Below are 22,763 nucleotides of genomic sequence, written 5' to 3' on the forward strand. Positions count from 1 at the left end.
TTAATTTCATGTCCTCTTTATTTTTTTCTCTCCCGTCGTAGGGTTCGTACCAAACTGGATTTCGACCTTTGACAGAAACATTTTGCCTTATTTTAACATGAACTGGGTGGTTCGCTCCTGTTAAAACTGCTGGAGATGATTTGGGAGTGCGTCTGGGTTTTCTGTTCCAAGGAGAGGTGGGACGGCTATTCCAGAATTGGTCAACATGGTATGGAATGTGAGGCGGTCCTCTAAGACTTTCTGAAAGAAAAAACAAGTTTAAGTATTAATAATTTAAGCCCTGTTATTCTGGTTTTCAATGTAGCTACTTAACATCTGTTGAAACACAAGGCACAACCAAGGCTTTGTTCTTTATGTGTCAATTTTGGATATTTTAGATGCTGATAATGTTACATTAAATCCACACATCTCTAGAAAATCAGTGGAAGCTGAGAGACAAAATATCCAATCTAAAAATGTGACAATTCCAGAACTGGCCCAAACATAAACCCAAGATGTGAAAGCAAATAATTATAATGTTGAGGTTTCTGTACCTAAAGCTGGAGGTCAACCACAATATAGACTCGAGTGGGAGTACAGAAAACTTTTATCAGAGTGGTTCTGTGATCAGCGAGAACACCACAGTCACAGTCCTCTGGGAGCAGAAAAGACAAACAGGAGATTTGACAAAGATGTTTAAAATCATCAAGGCCCCGGTGAAATAAATTAGGAGAAACTGTTCCCAGTGAAAGGTTGATAAACAGCATCGTGGCACTACCACCGTGCTGAATGGGATAGATTCAGAGACGATCTCGCAACTCAAGACTGGGCACCCATGAGGTGCTGTGAGCCATCAGCAGCAGCAGAATTGTATCAACCCCAATCTGTAACCTCCTGGCCCAGCATATCCCCCACTTTACCATTACCAAGCTAGGGGATCAACCCTGGTTCAATGAAGAGTGCAGGAGAGCATGCCAGGAGCAGGCATCCCGAAAAATGAGGTGTCAACCTGGTGAAGCTACAACACAGGACTACTTGTGTGCCAAACAGCAAATAATAGATAGAGTTTAGCAATTCCACAATCAACGGATCAGATCTAAGCTCTGCAGCCCTGCCACATCCAGCCGTGAATGGTGGTGGACAATTAAACAACTCACTGGGGGAGGAAGCTCCACAAATATCCCCATCCTCAATGATGGAGGAGCCCAGCACATCTGTGCAAAAGACAAGGCTGAAGTATTTGCAACACTCTTCAGCCAGAAGTGCCGAGTGGATGATCCACCTCAGTCTCCTCCGGAGGTCCCCAGCATCACAGATGTCAGTCTTCAGCCAATACGATTCATTCTACATGAAATCAAGAAACGGCTGAAGGCACTGGACACTGCAAAGGCTCTGGGCCCTGACAGTATCCCGGCAATAGTACTGAAGACTTGCGCTCCAGAACTTGTCATACCCCTAGCCAAGCTGTTCCAGTACAGCTACAACACTGGCATCTACCCGCCAATGTGGACCAGGTATGTCCTGTACACAAGAAACAGGACAAATCTAACCAGCCAATTATCGTCCTATCAGTCTACTCTCCATCATCAGTAAAGGGATGGAAGTGGTCAGCAAGTTGCTTCTATCAAGCGACACTTATTAACAATAACCTGCTCACGGACGCTCAGTTTGGGTTCCGCCAGGGTCACTCAGCTCCTGACCTCATTACAGCCTTGGTTCAAACATAGACAAAAGAGCTGAATGCCAGAGGGGAGGTGAGAGTGACTGCCCTTGACATCAAGGCAGCATTTGGCTGAAAATGGCACCAAGGAGTCCAAGCTAAACTGGAGCCAATAGGAATCAGGGAGAAAACTCTCCGCTGGTTGGAGTCATACCCGGCACAAAGGAAGACGGTTGTGGTTGTTGGAGGTCAGTCATCTCATCCTGAAACATCACTGCAGGAGTTCCTCAAGGTCATGTCCGAGGCCCAATCATTCCCAGCTGCTTCATTAATGACCTTCCTTCCAACTAAGTTCAGAAGTGGAAATGTTTGCTGATGATTGCACAATCTCCAGCATCATTCAAGACTCCTCAGACACTAAAATAGTCAACATGCAAATGCAGCAAGACCCGGACAACATTCAGGCTTGGGGCTGACAAGTGGCAAGTAACATTCGCGCCACACAAGTGCCAGCCAATGACGATCTCCAACAAGAGAGAACCTAACCATCGCCCCTTGAGCGGGAGCGGGAGAGAGAGAGGGAGCTGGAGTGCAGCTTGGGATTCAGGTAGGTGTTTAAACTTGTTCCCAGGTTCCAGCGGCCTTCATTTCCGGGAGCGGGAGAGAGAGAGGGAGCCGGAGTGCAGCGAGTGCAGCTTGGGATTCAGGTAGGTGTTTAAACTTGCCCCCAGGTTCCAGCGGCCTTCATTTCCGGGCGCGGGAGAGAGAGAGGGAGCCGGAGTGCAGCGAGTGCAGCTTGGGATTCAGGTAGGTGTTTAAACTTGCCCCCAGGTTCCAGCGGCCTTCATTTCTGGGAGCGGGAGAGAGAGAGGGAGCCGGAGTGCAGCTTGGGAATCAGGTAGATGCTCAAGTGTTTGATTTTTACCTCGATTTAAGTTGGGCGGTTGCTAAACCCGAGACACTACACTTGTAGTGTCTCCCACCCTTCCACCTCCTCTAACCTAAGGGGGTGAGTGAATATCAGGTAAGCTCTCTCTTTTCTTATTCTTTTATCCGCAAGTTATAGCTTCAGATTTTCGGCGGGAGCAGTGGCCAGGGGTCTGTTGGGAAGGTAAGTAGCTGGGAGAAATTTAACTCTTCGTGGGTTGGTAAGTATTGTGATTGGTAAGTAAAATCCTTATTCCTTTCACTTATTCATTATTTGATATTATATTTGTAATCAGTTAAGGTAAAGTGTAAAAATGGCAGGAGATCCCAGATCCATGTTATGCTCCTCGTGCTCAATGTGGGAGTTCAGGGACACGGCCGATGCCCCTGACTCTTTCATGTGCGGGAAGTGTGTCCAGCTGCAGCTCCTGTTAGACCGCATGACGGCTCTGGAGCTGCGGATGGACTCACTTTAGAGCATCTGCGATGCTGAGGAGGTCGTGGATAGCACTTTCAGTGAGTTGGTCACACCGCAGATTAGGATTGGTGAGGGAGACAGGGAATGGGTGACCAAAAGGCAGAGAAAGAGCAGGAAGGCAGTGCAGGTGTCCCCTGCGGTCATCTCCCTCCAAAACAGGTATATTGTTTTGGATACTGTTGGGGGAGATGACTCACCAGGGGAAGGCAGTAGTAGCCAGGCTCATGGCACCGTGGCTGGCTCTGCTGCACAGAAGGGCGGGAAAAAGACTGGCAGGGCTATAGTCATAGGGGATTCAATCGTAAGGGGAGTAGACAGGCGTTTCTGTGGTCGAAAACGAGACTCCCGAATGGTATGTTTTTTCCCGGGTGCACGGGTCAGGGATGTCTCACATCGGCTGCAGGACATACTGAAGGGAAGGGTGAACAGCCAGTTGTCATGGTGCATATAGGCACCTACGATATAGGTAGAAAACGGGATGAGGTCCTACAATCAGAATTTAGGGAGTTAGGAGATAAGTTAAAAAGTAGGACCTCAAAGGTAGTAATCTCAGGATTGCTACCAGTGCCACGTGACAGTCAGAGTAGAAATTCAAGAATAGTCAGAATGAATACGTGGCTTGAGAGATGGTGGAGGAGGGAGAGGGGTTCAGATTTTTGGGACATTGGAACCGGTTCTGGGGGCGGTGGGACCATTACAAATCGGATGGTCTACACCTGGGCAGGACTGGAACCAATGTCCTAGGGGGTGCATTTGCTAACACTGTTGGGGAGGTTTTAAACTAATGTGGCAGGGGGATGGGAACCAGATTAAGAAGTTAGAGGTCAGTAAAGAGGCAGCAACTAAAGCCAGTAAGGTACTAGATAATAAACTCAATGTGACTAAGGGGAAGAGTAGACAGGGAAGAGATGATAAACGCAAAGGGACAGGTGGTCTGAGGTGCATTGGTTTCAATGCGAGAAGTGTAGCAGGTAAGGCAGATGAATTTAGGGCTTGGATTAGTACCTGGGAGTATGATGTTATTGGTATTACGGAGACTTGGTTGAGGGAAGGGCAAGACTGGCAACTAAATATCCCAGGGTATAGATGCTTCAGGAGGGATAGAGAGGGAGGTAAAAGGGGTGGAGGAGTTGCATTACTGGTCAGAGATGATGTCACAGCTGTGATTAAGGAGGGCACGATGGAGGATTCGAGCACTGAGGCAATATGGGTAGAGCTAAGAAATGGGAAGGGTGCACTAACATTGTTGGGACTTTACTACAGGCCTCCCAAAAGCGAGCGTGAAGTAGAGGTACAAATATGGAGACAGATTATAGAAAAATGTAGTAGCAATAGGGTGGTCGTGATGGGAGATTTTAACTTCCCCATCATTGAATGGGACTCATGTAGTGTTGGAGGCGTAGATGGAGCAGAATTTGTAAGGAGCATCCAGGAGAGTTTTTTAGAGCAGTATGTAAATAGTCCAACTCGGGAAGGGGCCATACTGGACCTGGTATTGGGGAATGATCCCGGCCAGGTGGTTAAAGTTTCAGTCGGTGATTACTTTGGGAATAGCGATCACAATTCCGTAAGTTTTAGAATATTCATGGACAAAGACGAGAGTGGTCCTAAAGAAAGAGTGCTAAATTGGGGAAAGGCCAAGTATAACAAAATTCGGCAGGAGCTAGGGAATGTGGATTGGGAGCAGCTCTTTAAGGGTAAATCCACATTTGAAATGTGGGAGTCTTTTAAGGAAAGGTTGATTAGAGTGCAGGACAGACATGCCCCTGTGAAAATGAGGGATAGAAATGGCAAGATTAGGGAACCATGGATGACGGGTGGAATCGTGAGACTAGCTAAGATGAAAAAGGAAGCATACATAAGATCTAGGCGACTTAAATCTGATGAAGCTTTGGAGGAATATCGGGAAAGTAGGACAAATCTCAAACGCGCAATAAAGAGGGCTAAAAGGGGTCATGAAATATCTTTGGCTAACAGGGTTAAGGAAAATCCCAAAGCCTTTTATTCATATCTCAGGAGCAAGAGGGTAACTAGAGAAAGGATTGGCCCACTCAAAGACAAAAGAGGGAATTTATGCTTGGAGACAGAGGAAAATGGTGAGATTCTTAATGAATACTTTGCATCAGTATTCACCAAGGAGAGGGACATGACGGATGTTGAGGCTAAGGATGGATGTTTAAATACTCTCGGTCAAGTCGGCATAAGGAAGGGGGAAATTTTGGGTATTCTAAAAGGCATTAAGGTGGACAAGTCTCCAGGTCCGGATGGGATCTATCCCAGGTTACTGAGGGAAGCGAGGGAAGAGATAGCTGGGGTCTTAACAGATATCTTTGCAGCAACCTTTAGCACGGGTGAGGTCCCGGAGGACTGGAGAATTGTTAATGTTGTCCCTTTGTTTAAGAAGGGTAGCAGGGATAATCCAGGGAATTATAGACCTGTGAGCTTGACGTCAGTGGTAGGCAAACTGTTGGAGAAGATACTGAGGGATAGGATCTATTCACATTTGGAAGAAAATAGACTTATCAGTGATAGGCAGCATGGTTATGTGCAGGGAAGGTCATGTCTTACAAACCTAATAGAATTCTTTGAGGAAGTGACAAAGTTAATTGATATGGGTAGGGCTGTAGATGTCATATACATGGACTTCAGTAAGGCGTTTGATAAAGTTTCCCATGGCAGGTTGATGGAAAAAGTGAAGTCGTATGGGGTTCAGGGTGTACTAGCTAGATGGATAAAGAACTGGCTGGGCAACAGGAGACAGAGAGTAGTGGTGGAAGGGAGTGTCTCAAAATGGAGAAAGGTGACTAGTGGTGTTCCACAGGGATCCGTGCTCGGACCACTGTTGTTTGTGATATACATAAATGATCTGGACGAAGGTATAGGTTGTCTGATTAGCAAGTTTACAGATGATACTAAGATTGGTGGAGTTGCAGATAGCGAGGAGGACTGTCAGAGAATACAGCAAAAAAAAAATTGGAGAGTTGGGCAGAGAAATGGCAGCTGGAGTTCAATCCAGGCAAATGCGAGGTGATGCATTTTGGAAGATCTAATTCAAGAGCGGACTATATTGTGAATGGAAGAGTCCTGGGGAAAATTAATGTACAGAGAGATCTGGGAGTTCAGGTCTATTGTACCCTGAAGGTGGCAACGCAGGTCGATAGAGTGGTCAAGAAGGCATACAGCATGCTTGCCTTCATCGAACGGGGTATTGAGGACAAGAGTCGGCAGGTCATGTTACAGTTGTATAGGACTTTGGTTAGGCCACATTTGGAATACTGCATGCAGTTCTGGTCACCACATTACCAGAAGGATGTGGATGCTTTAGAGAGGGTGCAGAGGAGGTTCACCAGGATGTTGCCTGGTATGGAAGGTGCTAGCTATGAAGAAAGGTTGAGTAGATTAGGATTGTTTTCATTGGAAAGACGGAGGTTGAGGGGGGACCTGATTGAGGTCTACAAAATTATGAGAGGTATGGACAGGGTGGATAGCAACAAGCTTTTTCCAAGAGTGGGGTGTCAATTACAAGGGGTCACGATTTCAAGGTGAGGGGGAGAAAGTTTAAGGGAGATGTACTTGGAAGGTTTTTTATGCAGAGGGTGGTGGGTGCCTGGAACGCTTTGCCAGCGGAGGTGGTAGAGGCGGGCACGATAGCATCATTTAAGAGGCATCTAGACAGATATATGAACGGGCGGGGAACAGAGGGAAGTAGATCCTTGGAAAATAGGTGACAGATTTAGATAAAGGATCTGGATCGGCGCAGGCTGGGAGGGCCGAAGGGCCTGTTCCTGTGCTGTAATTTTCTTTGTTCTTTGTTCTTTGACATTCAATGGCATTGCCATTGCTGAATCCCCTCACTATCAACATCCTGGGTGTTACCATTGATCAGAAACTGAACTGGACTAGCCACATTAATACTGTAGCTATAAAGGGCGGCACGTGGCACAGTGGTTAGCACTGGGACTGCGGCGCTGAGGACCCGGGTTCAACTCCCGCCCCTGGGTCACTGTCCGTGTGGACTTTGCACATTCTCCCCATGTCTGCATGGGTTTCGCCCCCACAACCCAAAGATGTGCAGGGTAGGGAGATTGGCCACACTAAATTGGCCCTTAATTGAAAAAAATAATAATTGGGCACTCTAAATTTAAAAAGAAAATACTGCATCTAAAGAGCAGGTCTGAGGCTCGGAATTCTATAATGAGAGTTCACCACCCTGACCCCAAAGCCTGTCCACCATCTACAAGGCACAAGTCAGGAGTGTGATGGAATACTCTCCACTTGCCTGGGTGAGTGCAGCTCCAACAACACTCAAGATGCTCAACACCATCCAGGACAAAGCAGACCGCTTGATTGGCGTCCCTTCCCCAAACATTAACTCCCTCCACCACTGACACATGGTAGCAGCTGTATGCACCCCCAGAGGTACTGCAGGAACTCACCAAGGTTCCTTAGGCAGCACCTTCCAAAATCGTGACCACTACCATCTAGAAGGACAAGGGCAGCAGATACCTGGGAACCCCACCACCTGGAGGTTCCCCTCCAAGTCACTCACCGTCCTGACTTGGAAATATATCGCCGCTCCTTCACTGCCGCGGGGTCAAAATCCCTCCCTAACAGCACTGTGTGTGTACCTACACTACATGGACTGCAGCGGTTCAAGAAGGCAGCTCACCACCACCTTCTCAAGGGCAATTAGGGATGGGTAATAAATGTTGGCCTAACCAACAACGCCCACATCCCATAAAAAATAATAAAAGAAAACAGAAAGGACAGGTGACTGGCAAAAGAATCAGAGGGAAGATGAGGAAACATATTTGACTCTAAACGTTGTGATCAGGAATGCGCGGACTGAGACGATAGAGGAAGCGGATTCAAAAACCTTCAAATTGGAATTAGAGAAGTACTCAAAGGGGAAAGCTCAGGAGAGTGGGACTAATTGGGTAGCACTAACAAAGAGATAGTACAGGCGCAATAGGCCAGTTGGACTCCTCCTGTGCTGCAGCGTTGTACAACTCTAAGAAAAGGGGCTGAAGAGCAATTTGATTGAGGGAGGCTTGCTCATTCCACTCAATTTAACTGTTTCAGGCTTTAGTCGGTTTGTCTGCTCCTGATGTCAAATGGAGAGGCCAGGCTGATCAATGTCCATGCAAACACCCCGTGGGATTTGATTAAATATTTGATTGGCAATATTTTGTAAATCAGCAGATAATTATTTAAATCTGCCACCTGACTCTTAACTGCCAAGCTTTATTGAAATTCGAGCCTGGCGCTGCCCTGGGGAATGGACCAGAGACTAGCTGTCATCTGTTTTGTCACTCATCAGTTAACTGGTGCATTCCCCATGGCAATGCCTCTACCAATCAGGGACCACCTTCCCACCAATCAGCTCTCTTTTTTCAAGCAGTGTAAAATGTTGTTCCCTTGACATTTGGTATTCTTGCAAATTGTCCTGATGAGTGCCCATGAAAAGTTTCAGCAATGTGTGTCTTTTATCAGCAAGACTCAAATTAATATGGGCAAAAAAGAAGTGCTTGAAAGTTAATGGCTCTAAAAATAAATAAATCCCCTGGACATGATGATCTACAGGTCAGATTGTTGAAGGGGGTGGCTATAGAGATAGTGACGGAATAGTGACGGTCATCTTTCAAAATCCTATGGATTCCGGAAGCGTGCCTGCAGATTGGAAGGTAGCAAATGTAAACCCATTATTTAAGAAAGGAGAAAACAGGGAACTATAGGCCTGTTAGCCTGATGCCAGTAGTAGGGAAAATGTTAGAATCAATTCGAAAGGATGTGATAACTGGGCATTTAGGAAATAACAATAGGATTGGGCAGCCAACATGGATTTATTAACGGGAAATTCTGCCTGACAAACCAATCGGAGTGTTCTGAGGCTGTTACTAGGAGGATAGATAGATCTGCCGTCCTTACCTGGTCTGGCCTATATGTGACTCCAGTCCCACAACAATGACTCTTAACTGCCCCCTCAAGGGCAATTTGGGATGGGCAATAAATGCTGGCTCATGAATGAATTTTTAAAAACTTATCTCCAGCTAAATCCTACGCTGAATCTAACAGAAATATTATGAAGTTAAAATTTTCAGGTCAGGGAACGCAAGCTGAATCTAAATTGTTGGAGATATAATGGTGCGCCTTGTGTGAAAGACTGCAAGTAGCTAACATCAGACTAAGCCAACTAAACTGGAGCAACTTTAATGAAACTGCTTACCTGGAATACTTCAAGGGCATCCTCATCACTAATCTGAGTTGTTGGTTGGACAATTCCAGGTGCCGTATAAACAGCTTTCACTATTTTGCTGATGAATCTTTCAAGCTACATACAAAGATAAATGAGTGATAAAATTAATAAATAATGCTTGTATATCCTACTGGTGTCATTATCGGAGATGTACTCACACCAGGGGCGTCTTTCTCCGACCCCCCCAGAGGGTCGGAGAATGGCCGTTGGCCGCCGTGAATCCCGCCCCCGCCGGTTGCCGAAGTCTCCGAAGGGAGAAAAGTCGGCGGGGCGTTAATGGCGCCGCTGCCGTCGGAGAATGTCACGGGTATGCGCAAGGCAGCCGATTTTCGGCCTGCCGATATTCTCCCTTCCGGATGGGCCGAAGTCCCGTCGACGTGATGACCGTTCACGTCGACGTAAATCAAACCTCCTTTTCATCGGCGTGACCCGGTGCTCCAGGCTCACGCCGACCAGCGTGGAGGTGAGTGACGGCCTGGGGGGTTGGCCGCTGGGCAGGCGATGGCGTGGCCGCAGTCTGAATGTGTAGGGAGAGGTGTGTCTCGGGTTGTGTGTGTGTGTGTGCGGTGGGGGTGGTGGTTAGAGTGGGCTGGGCTCCGGGGGAGTGCCGGGAGGGGGGTCCGTGCCGGGGAGGAGGTTGGGGTCCGTGCCGGGGAAGGGGATGGGGGGTCCGTGCCGGGGAGGAGGTTGGGGTCCGTGCCGGGGAGGAGGTTGGGGGGGTCCGTGCCGGGGAGGGGGATGGGGGGTCCGTGCCGGGGAGGAGGTTGGGGTCCGTGCCGGGGAGGAGGTTGGGGGGGTCCGTGCCGGAGAGGAGGTTGGGGTCCGTGCCGGGGAGGAGGTTGGGGGGGTCCGTGCCGGGGAGGAGGTTGGGGGGGGGGTCCGTGCCGGGGAGGGGGATGGGGGGTGCGTGCCGGGGAGGGGGATGGGGGGTCCGTGCCGGGGAGGAGGTTGGGGGGGTCCGTGCCGGAGAGGAGGTTGGGGTCCGTGCCGGGGAGGAGGTTGGGGGGGTCCGTGCCGGGGAGGAGGTTGGGGGGGGGTCCGTGCCGGGGAGGGGGATGGAGGGTGCGTGCCGGGGAGGAGGTTGGGGTCCGTGCCGGGGAGGGGGATGGGGGGTCCGTGCCGGGAAGGAGGTCGGGTCCGTGCCGGGGAGGAGGTTGGGGTCCGTGCCGGGGAGGAGGTTGGGGGGGTCCGTGCCGGGGAGGGGGATGGGGGGTCCGTGCCGGGGAGGAGGTTGGGGTCCGTGCCGGGGAGGAGGTTGGGGGGGTCCGTGCCGGGGAGGAGGTTGGGGGGGGGGTCCGTGCCGGGGAGGGGGATGGGGGGTCCGTGCCGGGGAGGAGGTTGGGGTCCGTGCCGGGGAGGAGGTGGGGGGGTCCGTGCCGGGGAGGGGGATCGGGGGTCCGTGCCGGGAAGGAGGTCGGGCTCCGTGCCGGGGAGGAGGTTGGGGGGGTCCGTGCCGGGGAGGGGGATGGGGGGTCCGTGCCGGGGAGGAGGTTGGGGGGGGGTCCGTGCCGGGGAGGGGGATGGTGGGTCCGTGCCGGGGAGGAGGTTGGGGGGGGTCCGTGCTGGGGAGGGGGATGGGGGGATCCGTGCCGGGGAGGAGGTTGGGGTCCGTGCCGGGGAGGAGGTTGTGGGGGTCCGTGCGGGGGAGGGGGATGGGGGGTCCGTGCCGGGGAGGAGGTTGGGGTCCGTGCCGGGGAGGAGGTTGGGGGGGGTCCGTGCCGGGGAGGAGGTTGGGGGGGGTCCGTGCCGGGGAGGGGGATGGGGGGTCCGTGCCGGGGAGGAGGTTGGGGTCCGTGCAGTGGAGGGGGATGGGGGGTTCGTGCCGGGGAGGGTGATGGGGTCCGTGCCGGGGAGGAGGTTGGGGGGGTCCGTGCCGGGGAGGGGGATGGGGGGTCCGTGCCGGGGAGGAGGTTGGGGGGGTCCGTGCCGGAGAGGAGGTTGGGGTCCGTGCTGGGGAGGAGGTTGGGGGGGGTCCGTGCCGGGGAGGAGGTTGGGGGGGGTCCGTGCCGGGGAGGGGGATGGGGGGTGCGTGCCGGGGAGGGGGATGGGGGGTCCGTGCCGGGGAGGAGGTTGGGGTCCGTGCCGGGGAGGAGGTTGGGGGGGTACGTGCCGGAGAGGAGGTTGGGGTCCGTGCCGGGGAGGAGGTTGGGGGGGTCCGTGCCGGGGAGGAGGTTGGGGGGGGGGTCCGTGCCGGGGAGGGGGATGGGGGGTGCGTGCCGGGGAGGAGGTTGGGGTCTGTGCCGGGGAGGGGGATGGGGGGTCCGTGCCGGGAAGGAGGTCGGGTCCGTGCCGGGGAGGAGGTTGGGGTCCGTGCCAGGGAGGAGGTTGGGGGGGTCCGTGCCAGGGAGGAGGTTGGGGGGGTCCGTGCCGGGGAGGAGGTTGGGGGGGTCCGTGCCGGGGAGGGGGATGGGGGGTCCGTGCCGGGGAGGAGTTTGGGGCGGGGTCCGTGCCGGGGAGGGGGATGGTGGGTCCGTGCCGGGGAGGAGGTTGGGGGGGTCCGTGCCAGGGAGGGGGATGGGGGGTCCGTGCCGGGGAGGAGGTTGGGGTCCGTGCCGGGGAGGAGGTTGGGGGGGTCCGTGCCGGGGAGGGGGATGGGGGGTCCGTGCCGGGGAGGAGGTTGGGGTCCGTGCCGTGGAGGAGGTTGGGGGGGGTCCGTGCCGGGGAGGAGGTTGGGGGGGTCCGTGCCGGGGAGGGGGATGGGGGGTCCGTGCCGGGGAGGAGTTTGGGGGGGGTCCGTGCCGGGGGGGATGGTGGGTCCGTGCCGGGGAGGAGGTTGGGGGGGGTCCGTGCCAGGGAGGGGGATGGGGGGTCCGTGCCGGGGAGGGGGATGGGGGGTCCGTGCCGGGGAGGAGGTTGGGGTCCGTGCCGGGGAGGGGGATGGGGGTTCCGTGCCAGGGAGGAGGTTGGGGGGGGTCCGTGCCGGGGAGGGGGATGGTGGGTCCGTGCCGGGGAGGAGGTTGGGGGGGGGTCCGTGCTGGGGAGGGGGATGGGGGGTCCGTGCCGGGGAGGAGGTTGAGGTCCATGCCGGGGAGGAGGTTGGGGGGGTCCGTGCCGGGGAGGGGGATGGGGGGTCCGTGCCGGGGAGGAGGTTGGGGTCCGTGCCGGGGAGGAGGTTGGGGTGGTCCGTGCCGGGGAGGAGGATGGGGGGGGGGATCCGTGCCGGGGAGGTTGTTGGGGTCCGTGCCGGGGAGGAGGTTGGGGGGGTCCGTGCCGGGGAGGAGGTTGGGGGGGTCCGTGCCGGGGACGGGGATGGGGGGTCCGTGCCGGGGAGGAGGTTGGGGTCCGTGCCGTGGAGGGGGATGGGGGGTCCGTGCCGGGGAGGAGGTTGGGGTCCGTACCGGGGAGGAGGTTGGGGGGGTCCGTGCTGGGGAGGGGGATGGGGGGTCCGTGCCGGGGAGGAGGTTGGGGTCCATGCCAGGGAGGAGGTTGGGGGGGGGTCCGTGCTGGGGAGGGGGATGGGGGGTCCGTGCCGGGGAGGAGATTGGGGGGGGGGTCCGTGCCGGGGAGGGGGATGGGGGGTCCGTGCCAGGGAGGAGGTTGGGGTCCGTGCCGGGGAGGAGGTTGGGGGGGTCCGTGCCGGGGAGGGGGATGGGGGGTCCGTGCCGGGGAGGAGGTTGGGGGTGGGGGTCCGTGCCGGGGAGGGGGATGGGGGGTCCGTGCCAGGGAGGAGGTTGGGGTCCGTGCCGGGGAGGAGGTTGGGGGGGTCCGTGCCGGGGAGGAGGTTGGGGGGGGTCCGTGCCAGGGAGGGGGATGGGGGGTCCGTGCCGGGGAGGAGGTTGGGGTCCGTCCCGGGGAGGAGGTTGGGGGGGTCCGTGCCGGGGAGGGGGATGGGGGGTCCGTGCCGGGGAGGAGGTTGGGGTCCGTGCCGGGGAGGAGGTTGGGGGGGTCCGTGCCGGGGACGAGGTTGGGGGGGGTCCGTGCCGGGGAGGGGGATGGGGGGTCCGTGCCGGGGAGGAGGTTGGGGTCCGTGCCGGGGAGGGGGATGGGGGTTCCGTGCCAGGGAGGAGGTTGGGGGGGGTCCGTGCCGGGGAGGGGGATGGTGGGTCCGTGCCGGGGAGGAGGTTGGGGGGGGTCCGTGCTGGGGAGGGGGATGGGGGGTCCGTGCCGGGGAGGAGGTTGAGGTCCATGCCGGGGAGGAGGTTGGGGGGGTCCGTGCCGGGGAGGGGGATGGGGGGTCCGTGCCGGGGAGGAGGTTGGGGTCCGTGCCGGGGAGGAGGTTGGGGTGGTCCGTGCCGGGGAGGAGGATGGGGGGGGGGGATCCGTGCCGGGGAGGAGGTTGGGGTCCGTGCCGGGGAGGAGGTTGGGGGGGTCCGTGCCGGGGAGGAGGTTGGGGGGGTCCGTGCCGGGGACGGGGATGGGGGGTCCGTGCCGGGGAGGAGGTTGGGGTCCGTGCCGTGGAGGGGGATGGGGGGTCCGTGCCGGGGAGGAGGTTGGGGTCCGTACCGGGGAGGAGGTTGGGGGGGTCCGTGCTGGGGAGGGGGATGGGGGGTCCGTGCCGGGGAGGAGGTTGGGGTCCATGCCAGGGAGGAGGTTGGGGGGGGGTCCGTGCTGGGGAGGGGAATGGGGGGTCCGTGCCGGGGAGGAGATTGGGGGGGGGGTCCGTGCCGGGGAGGGGGATGGGGGGTCCGTGCCAGGGAGGAGGTTGGGGTCCGTGCCGGGGTGGAGGTTGGGGGGGTCCGTGCCGGGGAGGGGGATGGGGGGTCCGTGGCGGGGAGGAGGTTGGGGGTGGGGGTCCGTGCCGGGGAGGGGGATGGGGGGTCCGTGCCAGGGAGGAGGTTGGGGTCTGTGCCGGGGAGGAGGTTGGGGGGGTCCGTGTCGGGGAGGAGGTTGGGGGGGGTCCGTGCCGTGGAGGGGGATGGGGGGTCCGTCCCGGGGAGGAGGTTGGGGTCCGTGCCGGGGAGGGGGATGGGGGTCCGTGCCGGGGAGGAGGTTGGGGTCCGTGCCGGGGAGGGGGATGGAGATCCGTGCCGGGGAGGGGGATGCGAGGGCAAGTGAGTTGGTCCACCTGGCCAGGTGCCAGCCTCCAACAGTTGGACCCATGCGGTCCATGCCACCTGGCTGGGGGGAGGAGGGGATATGGGCAATGATGACATGTCGTCGTTCCCCTCCCCCCCACCAGGCCATCATGTTTTCCGATCATCCAGCGATGTTGGCCGCCGTGGCGGCAGCCGCTAATGTCTATGTTGCCCTGGATGAGGAGGAGGAGGAGGAGGAGGAGGAGCGTGCCAGAGAGGCGGCGCAGGCTGCCGCAGAGGGACAGGCGGCAGCCGCCCAGGCTGGAGGGACACCTGACCGACAGGACGAGGAGGGGGAGGAGGACGTCGCGGCCCCACGGCAACGGAGGCACCCGAGGGCGCCCCGTGTGTACCGGCCCCGGCAGTCATACCAGGACCTCACGGACTGGGAATGCAGGAGGAGACTCCGGATGAGGCGGGAAACCGTGGCACACATCTGCCACCTGCTGGCCCACCTGTCACCGCGTGGCACTGGCGGGGGACACCCTCTCCCCGTGTCCGTCAAGGTTACGGTGGCCCTGAACATTTCTGCAACGGGGTCATTCCAGGCACCAAGTGGGGACCTGTCCGGCATATCGCAGACATCGGTGCATCGGTGCAGCCGGGCAGTGACAGATGCCCTATATGCCATGGCGCACCGCTACATCCGCTTCCCTGTGGACCGGGCCAGCCAAGATGCCCGGGCTGTGGGCTTCTCTGCCGTGGCCGGGTTCCCCATGGTCCAGGGCGCGATCGATGGGATGCACGTCGCCGTGCGGCCACCTGCAGATAACAGGGCCGTGTTCACCAATAGGAAGGGGACCTATTCGATGAACATACAGGTGGTCTGCGACCACCGCATGATGATCCTGCACGTCTGCGCCCGTTACCCAGGCAGTGTACACGACTCATACATGTTGTCGCGGTCATCCATCCCCGGCATGTACGAGGGACGCCATCCCCGGCTGAGGGGCTGGTTGCTGGGCGACAGGGGCTACCCATTGCGATCGTGGCTGATGACGCCTATACGGCGGCCACGCAATGAGGCGGAGAACCGCTACAATGATGCCCATGTAGCGACAAGGGGAGTGATAGAGAGGTGCTTTGGCGTGCTGAAGATGCGTTTCAGGTGCCTGGACCTCTCTGGGGGCGCCCTCCAGTATCGGTCAGATAGGGTCGGCTGCATCATTGTCGTGTGCTGCGTCCTGCACAACATAGCCCAGCAGAGGGGCGATGTGCCGCAGGCAGAGGAGGGCGGAGTGGAGGAGCAGCAGGAAGAGGCGCAGTCCTCCCCAGATGAGGGGGATGGGGGTAATGGTCAGGGCAGACGGGGTAGACACAGGCGGATGGCTGTCCACCGTTACCGGCTGGCCCAGCGGGCACGGGACAGACTGATAGCCGCCCGCTTCACTGACTAGATGGGCGTGGGAATCGGGTAGTATGGCCACAGACCGCACACCATGGCAACAGCCGACCACCCACACCCCCCACCCATCCACCCACCCAGCACCCTCACCCACCTCCCCAACCCCATCCACCCCACCCGCATGCACACCACCCCCCCCCCCCCCCCATTGCCGATCCACCTGCGGCACAACGGGCCGGGCTCACACACAGTTGCGGGTGGACGCGTGTCTATTGCAGGCCATGGAGGATGATGACAACCCGCCCTGCGGTGAGCTCCTGGCTCCACATCGTTGGACTATGTCTGACCCATGGCCACAGTACCACCATCCACCCGGACCATCCCTGCATGCGGCTGTGACACTGCAGCGCACGGTCCCGTCCTCTGCCCGGGGGGGATGTTGATGACTCACCTGGGGCTGAGGTAAGACCACCCCTCACACACACACTTGCGCTCAACGTACATGACACCCCCGCACGCTTTGGACTGAGCACAAAGGCAGCTTCTGTAGGTGTAACATTGACTTTAATAACCAAAGGAGTTCAAGCACGTGCCCTAGCCCCTAAAACTCATCTGTGCCCTGCACCCGTACCAACTTACTCAGTGTCTAATTGTTTGGCCTTACGGGCCCTTTGACTACGTCTACGTGGTTCCCCAGACGGTACAGCAGAACTGGAGGTGGACTCCTGTGATTCCTGCCCTCTGACACGGGATCCCTTTGGCGACCGTTTCCTGGGGCGGCCTGGCCTAGATGGGCCAGGCTGCGGCCCGGGCGACTGGGATGGCGAGCTGCCAGCCTGTCCTGCCCGTTGCCCACCCAATGCACCTGGGACGGAAGGGGGGGAGTCCGAGGTGTCGTGGTGATCAGGGACCTCCGCTACAGGGGGACCCAGGACGGACCACACCACCTCCTCCTCCCTCGGGGTGCCCGATGGCCCCCAGGCCTCTACATGGGTGGGGGATGCAAACGGACTGGCCATCCGACGCCCCCCCGACATCTGGCGCTGCCAGTCCTGGAGGCCCGTGCTGGTATCGACAGGGGTCTGCAGGTTTGCAGCCATGGAGCCCAGGGGGTTGGCAAACCCTGTCTGTGACAGTGCGACGCCGGCTCGCACATGGCCACTGGCGCCAATGCCCTCAGCGATGGCCTGCAGAGACTGGGCCATGGCCTGCTGAGACTGGGCTATGGTGTTGAGCCCCTCTGCCATCTGGCGCTGGCACTGGCTCATGGCCTCCTGTGAGAGGGCAGCCATGTCCTGGGCCACAGACGCCGCCTGCACGGAAAGCCCCAGGCCTCGCAAACCGTTCCCCATGTCTGACACCGTCGCACCCATTGCCTCCACCGCGGACGCCACCCGTGCGGTGTCGGCCTGGGTGGCACGTATGACCGGCACCACTTCCAGCTCCTGGATGCGGGTGGACTCCTCCACCTGCGACTGCAGCCGCCGCAAGCCGGCCGTCACCCTCTTCGCTCATCTCCGGGTCGGTGGTTGCATCGGATCTATGTGTGGGTGTGGAAACTCCAGGAACCCGGGATCCATCTGGGCGGCAGATGTTCGCTTGGGCTGGGCTGCCCTCTGACCGCCCGGCCCCTCTGCTGCTCCTACCTCCACCTGCTGTACCGGGACGGCTGTGTTGTGCGCACCAGTGAGTGTACCAGACGCCACATCACTAAAGTGCCCAACCGTGGTGAGTGTTTCTGCGAAGGTGGAGGGTGTTGGTGACAGCAGTGGCGTTGTGTCGTGCTCTTCGTCCCACTCTGAGTCCATGGCACTTTGGGGTGGGGGTTCGTCTCCAACCATCCACTCTGAGTCACTGTCCGGTATTTCGTCTTCCTGGATAGTGCTGTCCCGGGTAGGGGTGTCCTGGGTAGTGGTGTCCTGGGTAGTGGTGTCCTGGGTAGTGGTGTCCTGGGTAGTGGTGTCATGGCTCGGATGTGACGGGGGCCTGTGGCTGCCCCCCTCGTCGCTGGGTGGTCGCTCCCGCACGTGACGGGGGTGTCGTCTCCCTGTTGCTCCAGGTCTCTCCGTCTCCCGTGGTGTGCGAGGGGCATCCTGCGGGCGTCGCATGCTGTAGGGTCCGGGTCTCTCTGTCTCCCGTGGCCTCCGAGGGGCATCCTGCGGGCGTCGCATGCTGAAGGGTCCGGGTCTCTCTGTCTCCCGTGGCCTCCGAGGGGCATCCTGCGGGCGTCGCATGCTGGAGGGTCCGGGTCTCTCTGTCTCCCGTGGCCTCCGAGGGGCATCCTGCGGGCGTCGCATGCTGGAGGGTCCGGGTCTCTCTGTCTCCCGTGGCCTCCGAGGGGCATCCTGCGGGCGGTCTGCATCTGCGGGGATGGGTGCCTGGACATTTGCTCCTGCGATACACAATGAAGCATGCATGGTTAGACACGCAGGCAGTGATCAGGTGATATGGGGAGGGGGATATAGGGGAGGGGGGCTATGGGGACGGGCTGTATGTGGCTCACTTGCAAGTACGCCCCCGACCTCTGCATCTGCAACCTCCCGGTCCTCAGGTCCACCAGCCAGTTCCAGGGCCCTTTCCTCGTGTTCGGTCGGTGGCCTCTCATCAGCGGGGCCTCCTCCAGTCCTCACATGCTCCCTATTGTTGTGTACGCGCTTCTCCTGTGGTGGGGGGGGGGGGGGCGGTGGTGGCAGGGGTAAAAGGCAACAGTGTTAGGCAGGTATATGAATGCACGCCATCGGTTGCGCGTGCATTGCAGAGGTTAAGGTTAGGGCTGGATTCACTTGGGGATATGGGGGATACGGGGGGAGGGGGGATATGGGGGAGGGGGGATATGGGGGATATGGGGGAGGGGGATATGGGGAGGGGGGATATGGGGGATATGGGATATTGGGGAGGGGGGATATGGGGGAGGGGATATGGGGGAGGGGGGATATGGGGAGGGGGGATATGGGGGAGGGGGGATATGGGGCAGGGGGGATATGGGGGATATTGGGGAGGGGGTGATATGGGGAGGGGGGATATGGTGGAGGGGGGATATGGGGAGGGGGAGGGGGGATATGGGGGAGGGGGGATATGGGGAGGGGGGATATGGGGGAGGGGGGATATGGGGGATATGGAGGAGGGGGGATATGGGGAGGGGGGATATGGGGATATGGGGAAGGGGGATATTGGGGAGGGGGGATATGGGGGAGGGGGGATATGGGGGAGGGGGGATATGGGGAGGGGGCGATATGGGGAGGGGGGATATGGGGAGGGGGGATATGGGGGAGGGGGGATATGGGGGAGGGGGGATACGGAAAGGGGGGATATGAGGTAGGGGGGATATGGGGAGGGGGGATATGGGAGGGGGATATGGGGAGGGGGGATATGGGGGAGGGGGGATATGGGGGAGGGGATATGGGGGATATGGAGGAGAGGGGATATGGGGAGGGGGGATATGGGGAGAGGGCGATATGGGGAGGGGGATATGGGGAGGGGGATATGGGGGAGGGGGGATATGGGGGAGGGGGGATACGGAAAGGGGGGATATGGGGTAGGGGGGATATGGGGGAGGGGGGATATGCGGAGGGGGGATATGGGGAGGGGGGATATGGGGGAGGGGGATATTGGGGAGGGGGGATATGGGGGAGGGGGTATATGGGGAGGGGGGATATGGGGAGGGGGATATGGGGGAGGGGGGATATGGGGGAGGGGGGATATTGGGGATATGGGGGAGGGGGGATATTGGGGAGGGGGGATATGGGGGATATGGGGGAGGGGGGATATGGGGGAGGGGGATATGGGGGAGGGGGATATGGGGGAGCGGGGATATGGGGAATATGGGAAGGGGGGATATGGGGAGGGGGGATATGGGGGAGGGGGGATAGGGGGGATATTGGGGAAGGGGTGATATGGGGAGGGGGATATGGTGGAGGGGGGATATTGGGGAGGGGGAGGGGGATATGGGGGAGGGGGATATGGGGGATATGGAGGATGGGGGATATGGGGAGGGGGGATATGGGGATATGGGGAAGGGGGGATATTGGGGAGGGGGGATATGGGGGATATGGGGGAGGGGGGATATGGGGGAGGGGGGATATGGGGAGGGGGCGATATGGGGAGGGGGGATATGGGGGTGGGGGATATGGGGGAGGGGGATACGGAAAGAGGGGATATGCGGTAGGGGGATATGGGGAGGGGGGATATGGGGAGGGGGATATCGGGAGGGGGATATGGGGGAGGGGGATATTGGAGAGGGGGGATATGGGGGAGGGGGGATATGGGGGAGGGGGGATATGGGGAGGGGGGGATATGGGGAGGCTCACCCTGCCTGCTCTGACGAGGTCGTTCACCTTCTTGTGGCACTGGGTGCCTGTCCGTGGTGTCAGGGCCGCAGCGGTGACGGCCTCTGCCACTTCCCTCCACAGACGCCGGCTGTGGCGTGGGGCAACTCTGCGGCCGTGCCCGGGATACAGGGCGTCCCTCCTCTGCTCCACTGCGTCCAGGAGCGCCTCCACATCCCGTGACTCGAACCTCGGGGCTGAGCGACGGCCAGCCATCCAGTCGGGTGTTCCGGTTGGGTGTTCCGGTCGGGTGGGGGGGAGCAGCGCGGCCTTATGAGCCGTCACGCCGTGCGGCGCGCATGACGCTGCACGGCGTGAACCACTGCGCAAGCGCAGATCCCGTTACGTCGCTGCTAGCCCATTTCGGGCCGGAGACTTTCGACCCATTTTTCCGACGTGACGCAAGTCGGATTTGCGCCGTTTTTTGCGCCGATCGGCAGACTTTGCGCCGATAACGGAGAATTGCGCCCCAGGTCTTCTTGTGGCCTTTGAGTTTATGGAAGAGTTAGAGGGTAGGGACAGAGACTAAAATTTCACCTGTGGGACTGCCCAAAGATCCGAGTCATATATGTAAAGACTATCGTTAATAAATCCGATCGGGAATTCAGGAGAAACTTCTTTACCCAGAGGGCGGTGGAGTGTGGAACTCACTATGAGGAGTGGTTGAGATAAAAGACATGGAGCCTTTTAAGTGGAAACTAGATAAAAACATGGGGAGAAAAGATTAAACAGTTATAGAACATAGAACAGTACAGCACAGAACAGGCCCTTCGGCCCTCGATGTTGTGCCGAGCATTGTCCGAAACCAAGATCAAGCTATCCCACTCCCTGTCATTCTGGTGTGCTCCATGTGCCTATCCAATAACCGCTTGAAAGTTCCTAAAGTGTCCGACTCCACTATCACAGCAGGCAGTCCATTCCACACCCTAACCACTCTCTGAGTAAAGAACCTACCTCGGACATCCCTCCTATATCTCCCACCCTGAATCTTATAGTAATGCCCCCTTGTAACAGCTACATCCACCCGAGGAAATAGTCTCTGAACGTCCTGATTATACTTGGATGAAGAGGATTGTCAAGGTCAAGTATTAACACCAGCACAGAGGAGTTGGACCGAATCACCTGTTTCTGTGGTTTGAAGAATCATTACTATCCAATATGAGGCTATTCAGCCTAGTGGGTGCATGCCAGCTCTCTGCAGGACAATCCAATCAGTGTCATTCCCCTGCTCTATCCCCAAGGCCTGCAAATTTAATTCCCTCAAGTGCCCATCCAAATTTCTTTTGAAATCATTGATCATCTCCAGTCCCATCATTCTTGACTGGGAGGTATTCCCGACTCTGGGAGCTGCCAGCCAATCAAATGTCAGGGCGCTATCTAGTCCCAGCAGCGCCACTGGGTGGAGTGGCCATTGCTGGGACAACAAGCCGTTCCCAGCACCGAGACGTCATTGTTGTTGGGTTGGAAGGTAAGTCTGGGGTTTCACTGGGGCCCGACGCTTACGGGTGTTGGTGTGGAAGACCAGTTTTGGTTGGGCAGGGGGTTAGTGGGAACAGTCAGTGTGGGGGGGGGGGGGGGGGGGTGCGGGGGCGGAGAATTACCTTAGTGGGGAGTGGGGGGTCAGAGCCTCCACTGAAAACAGGGTGGCTGGACAGGAAACACTCAGCATCACTGTACACGGCCGCAATCCAGCATCAAGGCACCAGACACTCATGAACTCCTGTTGTGAGTGGCCCACTTGAGGACTGGCCCCATGGTGAATAGGCCACTCGCCATTGCCGCTGGTAAAAGACCAGCAGCGGCAGGTAGACAACGGGCACAGCGCCACCCTCATGGTTCCCAGTTTTACATTGACCGCCTCTGCCAGCCTGCTCTTGGGGAAGGGGCATCCCATAGGATGAAAAGAAGTGTCAATTAAAATGGAAACTTCCAATCCGAACTGAAAGGGGTGGAGAAAAGATTCTGAAAAAATATCAACTGCGACTAATGTCAGCTATTGGGCGAGATTCTCGGTGGTGGGGGGGGCAGCCACTGTTGGCCCGGCAACGGGATCCCGTGGTCCTGCCGCTGTCGATGGAATTTCCCATTGAATACACCCACCCCTCCGGCCAACAGACTGGAAGATCCTCCCAGCGTGAAGAGCCGTTAGATCTCGCCCTCTGTCTGTACAAGAACAAGAGTCTACATGGCACCTGTAAAGAATATGGGCACAATTGTTCCAAAACATTTCTATGTGTGGCCTCCGGCGGGAAACACGGTGCGATTCCCATTGGGTGAGTCAACACGCTCCAGATCGCAAACCACCCTCACTTAGTCATTTTACGGAGGCTTGGTGATTTGTGCCCTGAATGTGGTGTGCGAGGCTGCAAAGATCGGCTCCTCAGAGATCAGGGTGCCATTTTTAAAGAGTGCACTGATCTTAAGGCAACCTTACAGAACCTCCCCCACTAATCCCCGTCATCAGGCACCCTTCCCGAGTAAGCAACATCCCGCTATTGGGTTGCCAAAATGCTCCCCCTTCAGGCTCCCCCCCCCTCCCCTCCCCCCCCCCCCCCCCCCCCCCCAGGCCCCCTCTTAGGCCCCCCTGCCCAGATCCAACCCCTCATGTGCCCCCCTTCAGGCACCCCATCCCTTGGCAGTGTCAACCTGGCACTGCCCCTGGCACCCTGGCACTTTCCAGCCATGTCCCTGAGCACCCACGAGCTCCAATGTCCTCCGAGTATCCCAGTTTTGTCAAGACGTCTGGCCCGCGTTTTTTGGAGACCCGTCATGATTCCT

At 58.0% G+C, this 22,763-nt stretch overlaps 1 protein-coding gene across 1 annotated transcript in view; it reads right to left on the reverse strand.

Moving 5' to 3' along the window:
• Positions 1 to 22,763, reverse strand: part of LOC140392331 (coiled-coil domain-containing protein 27-like) — a 74,713-nt gene continuing 51,950 nt past the window's right edge. The window contains exons 11-12 of the mRNA XM_072477642.1: positions 9,271 to 9,375; positions 1 to 240 (exon numbers count right to left, since the gene is read on the reverse strand). Of these exons, the coding sequence (XP_072333743.1) occupies positions 121 to 240; positions 9,271 to 9,375 (225 nt within the window). The 3' untranslated portion in view covers positions 1 to 120. The remainder of the gene's footprint in view (positions 241 to 9,270; positions 9,376 to 22,763) is intronic.

The sequence above is a fragment of the Scyliorhinus torazame genome, chromosome 16 (genome assembly GCF_047496885.1).
Source record: "Scyliorhinus torazame isolate Kashiwa2021f chromosome 16, sScyTor2.1, whole genome shotgun sequence".
Taxonomy (NCBI): domain Eukaryota; kingdom Metazoa; phylum Chordata; class Chondrichthyes; order Carcharhiniformes; family Scyliorhinidae; genus Scyliorhinus; species Scyliorhinus torazame.